The 10,157-nt window shown below is 40.4% G+C and overlaps 1 protein-coding gene across 1 annotated transcript; it reads left to right on the forward strand.

Annotated features, from left to right (window-relative positions):
- The first annotated feature begins 326 nt into the window (after nucleotides 1-326).
- On the forward strand, nucleotides 327-10,147 carry nox1 (NADPH oxidase 1). The gene is made up of 13 exons (XM_087851365.1): nucleotides 327-496; nucleotides 673-768; nucleotides 1,616-1,726; nucleotides 2,245-2,329; nucleotides 3,333-3,478; nucleotides 3,838-4,031; nucleotides 4,121-4,247; nucleotides 4,324-4,416; nucleotides 4,496-4,737; nucleotides 6,944-7,106; nucleotides 7,392-7,538; nucleotides 7,658-7,782; nucleotides 9,222-10,147. The coding sequence occupies exons 1-13, from the start codon at nucleotides 452-454 to the stop codon at nucleotides 9,346-9,348; spliced, it is 1,701 nt and encodes a 566-aa protein (XP_087707491.1). The 5' UTR covers nucleotides 327-451; the 3' UTR covers nucleotides 9,349-10,147.
- The last annotated feature ends 10 nt before the right edge of the window (nucleotides 10,148-10,157 follow it).

Consider the following 10,157-nt stretch of genomic DNA (forward strand, 5'->3'; position numbering starts at 1 on the left):
TTTTTTAATGTTTTGTCCTGTTAAAACGGTGCCTTCACTGCTACTACTGTGTTACTTGAACAATAAATAAAATGATATCTGAATATTCGGGCTTGCTTTTGTTTATTTTTCTTTTATTACATTTACATATGCAGTAGTACACCTGTTCTTGCCATAGAACGACCTGCATAGCCGATCGGCAAAGTGAGATATATGGTATTGTGCAACATATACTTCCTCATTCCTGCCATCCATGACAGTTGATCCAGTTGACCCAGGAGGTAGGAATGCGATCAGCAAGACTCAGGAAAACTTCCTGAACAGCGCAATTTCAGCTGCTTTTGTTTCTTTGTCTCATCACCATCACACACCTGTAAATGAAGGAGGAGTCCAGACAAGCGGGGATGAAATAAAAGTGCCCGCAGCTTAAAGGATGCAGTGAAGCTGCTCGAGTCGAGATAAAGAGCTCAACATGGCGAACTGCATTGTCAACTACGGATTTTCAGCCTTCATACTGGTAAGTTTTTCATATTCACACGTTTGCGATTTCATTTTTCAACTCAGGGGGTTTGTAAACGCAGATGTGGGACATTTACGCACAGCTTTTACGCGCAAAGTCACGTATTTTAAATACATTTTTTCAATGCTTGCAACCATTGTGTGATGGAAATATGGTTCTGGTTGTGTTTGCAGTTTGTGTGGATGGCCATCAACATCTTCCTTTTTGTGTATTTTTATTTCTTCTACGACTTGGGCCCGCAGTTCTTCTACACGCGTCATCTTTTAGGGGTGAGTAAAGATCTTTGTTATGATGCTCGGTTCATTACTTTTACCAAAAACAGTTACTGCTTCTCTTCTTTGAGTGAATTTAAGTTCAGACGAACGGGGATGTAAATAGCTGAGAACAGCAATGGTGTTGAGCTTTTAACTTAAATGCTCTGTGTCGATGTTAAACTGCATCAACCCTGACAAGTACGAAGTTTATGTCACACATAGACTATTTGTATATATATATGTTTTCCCCTTTATGTATAGTGCTTCGTTTGGAGAGTGTTGTCTGTCCCATTCTTGTAAAGATGATGGTTTTTGAACGTCTCTTCAACCTTTCATCTCCAAGAGATTAAGCTAAACTGTCAGAGAAACATATCCTATAGCAATAAAAGTACGTTTGTTTGTAACTTCGATCTCAACTGATTTTTAAATGACTCAGAAGCATGTACCTTGATCTGCCCATAAGTTGTGAGATGTGGAGGCAAAAGATTCTTCTTTTTTGATCGCATAAACGTCTTTATCACATACCGAATGTATTTTAATTCATGTGAACTGCAACTTGATGTGTTCAAGCCCCGTGCAATCACACAGAAGTACTTCTTAGAATGTTGCCATATTAAAAATTCAACATCGTTGGACCCCAAATGGTTATTTAAATAAGCAATGTGTAAAAATTAAGGGGGAAATTTCTCTAACTGACAGCAGACTTTTTTTTTAGCAACAGTGAGAGGCAGGGTCCAGCAATAAGGCAAATGTGGTGGAGGGTAACGCCTTTAAATGGAAATAGGAACTTAAGTATATAAGAAAATGCATTTTCTGTGATTTTCGTGAAATGATGCTCATATGAAGATGCTTTTTATTTTAGTCTGCTTTGCCTTGGGCCAGAGCTCCTGCAGCTGTCCTCAACTTTAACTGCATGCTCATCCTCCTCCCAGTGTGCAGGAACCTGCTGTCTCTGCTCCGAGGCTCTTTTGTGGTAAGTTCCTCATGTTTTTATTAGTGATGGACCGATCTGATATTACGTATCGGTATCGGTCCGATACTGACCTAAATTACTGGATCGGCTATGTAATAAATGTAATCCGATCCATCTCACAAAACTTGCAAAATAGCGTAACCCAGCTCATAATATGCGTCACGTGATAGAGCGGCTGTGGCTGCTGGCGGTGAGCATTTGGAGCCTCTACATGCTTCCAAACCGTCATTTCATCTCCGAGAAAGTTATCCCAGAGAGAAGTAGAGCAAGTGTGTAAGTTCATCTCTGAATGTTAGTGAAGCATTCCCACGTTAAGCTCAAGACCCGATATATGGAGCGACTGTGGTGCACTCCTAAGTGCATGTTCTCTGCATGCTTGTGCAGGTTTCTCATGCTGTCAAACTATGTAAGGTTCAATTTGCTTTGTGCTTTGTGCTCAGGTTCAGTAGCTTTCTGTTTTGCAAGAATGTCACTCCCATGTTTTGCCATTCACTCCCTTTCTTTCTTTGTCTTTTCAGCGTTGCAGCAGAACAATGAGGAAACAATTGGACAAGAATTTGACTTTCCACAAGCTGGTGGCATACACGATCGCTCTGATGACAGGTATGCAATGGTGAATTTAATTTATATGGCGAACGCAATGTAAGGTGAAATTGTGCGTCTGTTCCTCCTTATGTACCTCATGTCTCTTTTAAGTAGATATTGGAATAAAATCTGGCGATATTCTTCTGTTTAAAGATGACATTTCAATGTTGTTTCTGTCTATTGTTTTTGTTTTGTTTCTTAGGTGCTATAGTTGTGCTATAGTCACAGCGACATGAATTATATATATATATATGAATTATATTATTATAATTAATTAAAAAAAATACACATGACATATAATGTAATTGCAAGGAGGTATTTCTGTAGTCTATAGATTACTAGATAGTGGAAAAGGGGTGGGACTAAATAAGCTTATGCTTCTTCCTGCTCCTTTTTGAACATGAAAGTTATTTGTAGTTGTGGTTGCTCGTTTTCTTTTTGTTTTGCTTTGTTTATTTGTCTCTTTAAATTCTATGTTGTTGCACTTTTTCAACATGTTCAAAATAAAGATTCAATCAATCAATCAATCAATTATGCTCCAACAATAAAAGACAAAGAGACAAACTTCTCACTTTCTTTTCAAAAACGTGTTTTTGAAAAGAAAGTGACACCCACGCACATCATTTTTGAAATGAAGTGCGTGGGTGTTAACTATTCGCCACACTCTGCAAATGTGCCTACATGAGTGATAAGCACATGTTTACTCAAGTCTCACAGTAAAACGTATCTCAGTCTATTGTGAAGTTTCAGTAAAACTGACAGAAAGATGAATTTCTTCCCTTCCTTCCCTCAATCACGCAGCCACACACACAGCACACACACAGGTCAACAAGTGTTAAGTAAAGATCTGGAATTAATTTTGGCAAGACGAGTTACAAAGAAACGACTAAGAACTTTTCTCAAACGAGCGACTGCACATATTTGAAACTGTTTCCTTTGATCAACTTGTTAAAAACACTTTTCACACCTTTTTTTCCTACATAAAGCAGCCGCAACGTGTCTCCTCTGTGTCTTGTCACAGCTGTTCATACGATCGCTCACTTGTTCAACCTGGAGCGGTTCAACAACAGTAGACAAGGTCTTGGCGACGAGCTCAGCGCCGCTCTGTCCGAGCTGGCTGACACAGAAAACACCACCTACCTGAATCCAGTCCGTATAACCAACCTCGTAAGTCATCTGCTGATTGCTCCGAAACTGACATGAAACAAAACGCATCTCTCAACAAATACAGAGCTTTGCATAAAACAAATAACAGGACTCATCATTTATCAAACTGTAAAATGTGGGGGTGCCGCTTTCGCTCACAGGTGGAGCAGACGACCGCATGTCTCATGACTTAATGTAGTTAACCCAGGTTCATTTTTGACCTGAGACCCTTTTACTGTGTCTAATGAAGACAAAATAATAATACAATTTAAATAAAACAACTAAAACAACAACAACAATAATTAAATATGGGGATCCTCCGTTGGATGTGAACTTGTGACCAATTTGTCTGAAAGCTCACGCGTGTGCTTGTGTCTCAGGATCCTCAGCAGATTCCCACCTACTTTGCCTTCACCACCATCGCCGGCCTCACCGGTGTCGTCATCACTCTCGCGCTCATCCTCATCATCACCTCCTCCATGGAGGTCATCAGACGCAGCTACTTTGAAGTGTTCTGGTACACGCACCACCTCTTCATCGTCTTCTTCGCCGGTCTCGTCTTCCACGGAGCCGGGTACGAGACGGGCTTCAGCCTTTGTTGACTTTGGCTTGCAGGTTGTTATTTTTGCATGCAGGATTCATTTGTGCAATTTGCACCTGCAGGCGCATTGTGAGGAGCCAGCAGAGGACAAATCCGCCACACAACACAACTTTTTGTAAAGATCGCCCTGATGACTGGGGACGGATTCCTGAGTGTCCCATCCCTCAGTTTGCAGGAGGGTTTCCACAGGTTTGTCCTTTTGTACAGAGAGTAAATTAAAAACGTCATCAGTGAAACCTCGTTAACCTCTTCTTGGTTTTTTCAGACCTGGATGTATGTGATTGGCCCGATGGTTATTTATCTCTGTGAGCGCCTGGTTCGTTTCATTCGTTACATGCAGAGAGTACGATACAAGAAGGTACGTTAGACTCACATTTCACCTGCTGCTTCTTCCACTCTTTTTGCACGGGACCCTAACCCATGTGCTTTGTCTTCAGATCGTCATGCGACCCTCTAAAGTGCTGGAGCTGCAGCTGATAAAGAATGGTTTCAAAATGGACGTGGGTCAGTACGTCTTCGTCAACTGCCCAGCCATCTCACAGCTGGAGTGGCACCCGTTCACCATGACGTCTGCGCCCGAGGAGGATTTCTTCAGCGTCCACATCCGCTCGGCAGGCGACTGGACCGACAAACTCATTGAAATCATGAAGAAGGTACCAGAGGGAGCAGAGGGACCCAAGTGAGTCAAACAATCTGACCTTATCCAATCTGTTACTGTAAATGTTTCATGAGGAGGTAACTATAGCTACCTGTAATTTGTTTTGTTTAAGCTTCTAATTTTTCTGGGTAAAATCAAAACTATTGTTTTTGTCTAAAACTGTAACAACACACAAGTACGTGACTCTCAAGAAAGAGTCCAAATGTCAAAGCATCTCTGAGCAAGATAACAAACTCAGATTGCATCAGTGTAAGCGCATAACTGTGTACAAAGTATCCAGACTGATGCCATTATTAAACATTTTTAGGAGAAATCAAATTTCATGTTTCCAGATACTTTAATGGAGGCTGTTAAACCAACTAACCTACATATATGGAACGATTATTCACTGTAATGAGATCCATGGTGACTAAGTTTTCTCACAAGATCAACATCGCAGCTTTGTTTCAAGGGTTTTTATTGTACCGGATTCCAGTTTGCACTTTGTTACAGTGTCGTCTTTTAGAGCCAAGGATCAAACGGTATTTTTGCAATCTTTGCGGTGAGGTTACAGTTTCACTCTTGCATGAATGAGTATTGTGCATGCATAAAAACAAACAGCCACTGCAGTTTAGCTGAGGTTAAAAAGGGTGTGGATTGGTATGTGGCATTTATCCAGGTTACCTACTTATACAAATTAAAAAAAACCGATTTCCCAGCAGTCGTCTCCAAAGTTCAGGAATGCAGTTTGAAACTCAGGTGAGACGGACAGAGTCGCCCACAAAAACGCACAATAAGTGCATGACGTAGCAATATCAACTTTACAATTAAATTTGGTCTGAAATAAAGGGCTTTAATTAAATGGGACTGCTAAGTCTGACCTGACTCGTGTGTTGCAAGTCTCACTTATGGCTATGATTGTCATGTTAGTTAGCTAATATAACAAAGACAGACGCTAATAAATACATATATGAAATGAATTTGCTCATGTGAATTTTGACACAGTCATAAATGACACTCATATTTCAGACAGATTCCCCAGTTACGCCAAAGAGTTTAACGAGTACTACAAGTAGTCAAAGGAGCTTGCAAAGAAAAGCGTCTGGACTTCTTTAAGTTACTTGAAGACGTTTCACCTTCATCCGAGAAGCTTCTTCAGTTCTAAGGTCAAATGGTGGAGAGTCCCAGATATAAACCTAGTGGGAGTTTCCCCCCACAGAGGGACAAAAGGACCCCCTGATGATCCTCTAATCGCCTGAGCCAAGGTGTGGAACTGGGTGTGGGTCCCAATCAGCCAGAGTTTCGGGTGAGTTCATTGTGAAACCTGGCCCCACCTTATCATGTGATTTCCTGAGGTCAGATGGCCCAGGGTGTGAGTGGGCGTTAAGGCGTCTGGGGAGGGAACTCAAAACTGGATTATAGATGGCAGAGAGTTGGTGTCGTAAACCACCGCCTCTGTTCAAAGATGGTCGCTCACAGTGGACATAGATGCTTCTTTCACTCCTCTTTCAAACCATCTGTCCTCTCTGTCCAAAATGTGAACATTGGCATCCTTGAAAGAGTGACCTTTGACCTTTAGATGCAGATGGATGCTGAGTCTTGTCCTGTGGAGGTGGCTCTTCTGTGTTGTGCCATGCGCTTGTGAAGTGGCTGTTTGGTCTCTCCAATGTAGAGATCTGGGCATTCCTCGCTGCACTGTACAGCAAACACCACATTGTTAAGTCTGTGTCTATATCTGGGACTCTCCACCATTTGACCTTAGAACTGAAGAAGCTTCTCGGATGAGAGGTGAAACGTCTTCAAGTAACTTAAAGAAGTCCAGACGCTTTTCTTTGCAAGCTCCTTTGACTACGATGACCTGGATGACTGAGAACCTTCACAGACGAGTACTACAAGTACTTTAATTGTTTTTGATTATTGCTAAAAAATGTTGTCATTCTGTTATGTAACTGGAAAAATTGTGTTGCCATTCAGAATATTACATCCTCCAAACAAACAAACAAAAACTGAAGATTATAGCATAGCAATAAGCAACAACACATGTATATTTAAACTATAACAAGCCTAAGTGGGAGCCTTGGAGTGCACCACAGGAAACTGCAAAAAATCAAAACCTCTACAAACTGATACTGACGTCCAAAGTCACATCCAGCAACTCGTTTCTTGACGACCTACAGCTAGCTCTTTGAAGACATCTCAAAACCTGTAGTTTATTTTTCTTGTTAAAAAAACTTCTTTTTGCCCTCAGGTTGGGTGTGGATGGACCTTTTGGCACAGCCAGCGAGGACGTGTTCGACTACGAGGTCAGCATGCTGATCGGTGCTGGCATCGGTGTCACTCCGTTCGCCTCCATCCTCAAGTCCATCTGGTACAAGTTCAAAGACTCTGATCCTAAACTGCGCACCAGGAAGGTAACTTAACCCAACTGCTCCCCATCAGCCTGCTTATTATGAAATAGATGAAACCAATTCATATAAAGATTATTTCTTTAAGGTTGGGACAACAATAACCTTAGTGTTAGTTATCAAACGCTTTTGACCTTATGTTTGTGTGAGATCAAAGCAGCTCACGTCTTCTATTCAAACCTAACACAGGGCCTTCAATTGTCCTGCAAATAAAGACGCTTGTGTTTTAAACAGCACACCCATGCCAGAGGATGAGTCATTGTTTAACATGCATTTGCTTCCTGGTTTCAGATTTATTTCTACTGGCTCTGTCGGGAAACGCACGCCTTTGAGTGGTTTGCCGACCTTCTACAGGTGCTGGAGAAAGAGATGGAGGAGAGAGGCATGGGGGATTTCCTCACCTATAAACTCTACTTGACTGGATGGGATCAGAGCCACGTACGTGTGTGAATCAGTCATTAACCTACTCCACCCTCAGACCAAAGTCCACAACAGCAGTTTGATGTCATTTCATCTCAAGCTCACTGGGTTTTTTTCTCTCCCTCCTCCCTCCACAGGCTACTCACGTTATGGTTCACTTTGATAAGGACACGGATGTAGTCACTGGGCTCAAACAGAAGACTCACTATGGCCGGCCCATCTGGGACAAGGAGTTTGAACAAGTCCGCATAGAGAACCCCACGTAAGCTTAAAAAAAATTCTCTGGATTCAAACGAGTGCTTAAAAAGACTCAGAAGAACAAGAACTTTTAAAAAGTTACCTTAAAGCTTTGAAAATTTAAATATTTCAGAGCACAAATGCCATTACGTTCTGTATATTTCTTCAGTTAACTAAAATAGCTCAACTCAGTTGCATTTATATGGCCTGAACGACCTACTTTTTCATTTCACTGATAATAAAGATAATGAGTATTACCATTTTATAAATTCTCGCACAGTGAAATCTGCTTATTTCAATATGTTGGTTCTAATAATATTAATGTAAAGATGATATTGTCTCAAATGTCATCTTAATAATGAAATAATAATTAATAGGGATGCACCGATACCGATACTGGTATCGGGGCCGATACTGTAAAATGTGTGTGTACTCATACTCGTAAAAGTTAACCGATACCATGAACCGATACCAACTTATTTCATTAATCAGAGGGTGGCTTGTCATTTCTGTTGTAGTTTTTAGATTGGCCACTAGGGGGACATCCCACGCTAAACAGGCACAGGGTTAGGCGAGTGAGACTGGCGGCTCCAGATAAAAAAGAGAAACTGGAGGCTGCTGTAGCTAGGCTAAACAAAATGTCAGCAGTGTGGAACAGCCAACTTTAACTCAGGTTTTGGAAAAGCGATGAAAAATGTCAAGAGAAAATCCACGGGCAGTTAAAATAACAGAGGCTCTGACTCATTTTATCGCTCTGGATGACCAGCCAATGCCGGTTGTGGAAAACATAGGATTGAACCGTCTTCTCAGCATACTCGAGCTGTGATATGAAATATAATAAATAAACAGAAGTGTTTATTTATTATTCTGAAAGCTCGAGACAGTGCCGATAGTTCAGTGATATTTTGTTAAATTACAATGTGGAGACTCTGCAATAATTTAACAGAAGTGCTTATTTTTCACTTGAAATTTTTTTGTGGTCATTTTTATTAAGATTTTATTTTTTATCGGCAGAGAATAGAATAAAACCTGTCTTCCAATTCATTGCATTTGTGTGTGTGTGTGTGTGTGGTAGAAGTATCGGTTTTTGTACTCAGTATCGGCAAGTACTCAGATCCAAGTATCGGTATCGTATCGGTTTGAAAAAACTGGTATCGTTGCATCCCTAGTAATTAATATATTGTGCATTACACTTGAGGGAAAGACTAAAAAAGTTTGATTTTGTCATTATGGATTATTAAGTCTGAATTAATAGGATTTGACCTTTTAAACTGCTTAAATATAAAGTCTACAACACCAACTACACAAACTGCAGGAGGCTGAATCCACTGTGTGTGTTTTATTGACTGTAACAGCATGTAGAATCTGAAAACAAGCATGTTTTCATAGCTGTAAAATAAATGAATGGAATAAAAGTTTGAATGATGATAAAGCAGCTTTGTTTTGTTTTTCTGTGTGTTTTAGCTCCATCGTGGGAACTTTCCTGTGTGGCCCTGAAGCTCTGGGGAAAGTCCTGGAGAAGAAATGTGCTAAATACTCAGACGTGGATCCTCGCAAGACCAGATTTTACTTCAACAAGGAGAACTTCTGAGCAAAAAATAAATAAGCAAACGAGAGAAAAACAGGAAGCGCACATTCACATATTTCAAAGGATAACAATCAGTTGGAACTTTGTCTCGCTTCAGAAGAGAAATGTGAAAACATCGAGGGAAACCAGTGTGACAGGACGAGTGTTTACAGACCTTCCTCCATCTACTCTGAAGGGAGTACAGAGGCATGGTGGGTCATTTTAATCAGTGGTGCTCAGGGATTTGCCCCATTTTTTTCCATTGTGAAGTAAGGAATCACTGAGGCTACATATATATTATATATATGTATATATTTGTGTCATATTAGGCTGCATTATTGTAGTACTTGACTAAAGTTACAGGGACAATTTATGCTGTTAAGATGAGGACCTTGGTTCTTAGATCTACTGAATGTGAAGGTTTTGACAGAAGGTGAAAAACTTTTACTTTACAAAATACTCACAAATGGAGTATATTTACTATTCATTATGATCTTATAATCGTATATCTTCCACTCAAGACAACTGATTACACGGCTCATGCACGGTTTCTACTGTATATAACCCTTGTTTGAATGCATGCGTGTAGCAGGATACAAAAAAATATTTTTCTTGGCAAGAGTTTAACAGGAAACGGGTTTACTGGAAAAATATGAGGTGCAATTACGACCTCCTGTATTCTCGAGCGTTTCCTTATCAGAAAAACGTGAAAGATAAAACCATGCCAGTCGTTAAGTTAGTGGTTAATGATCGTCTAAAGATGTGGAAGAAAACAACTTACCTGCTGTTTTTATGGTAAATAATTTCTCATGAATAAAAGAAAATAAAGGCAA

This window comes from Neolamprologus brichardi, chromosome 2 (assembly GCF_056152115.1).
Source record: "Neolamprologus brichardi isolate AB-2024 chromosome 2, ASM5615211v1, whole genome shotgun sequence".
Lineage (NCBI taxonomy): Eukaryota > Metazoa > Chordata > Actinopteri > Cichliformes > Cichlidae > Neolamprologus > Neolamprologus brichardi.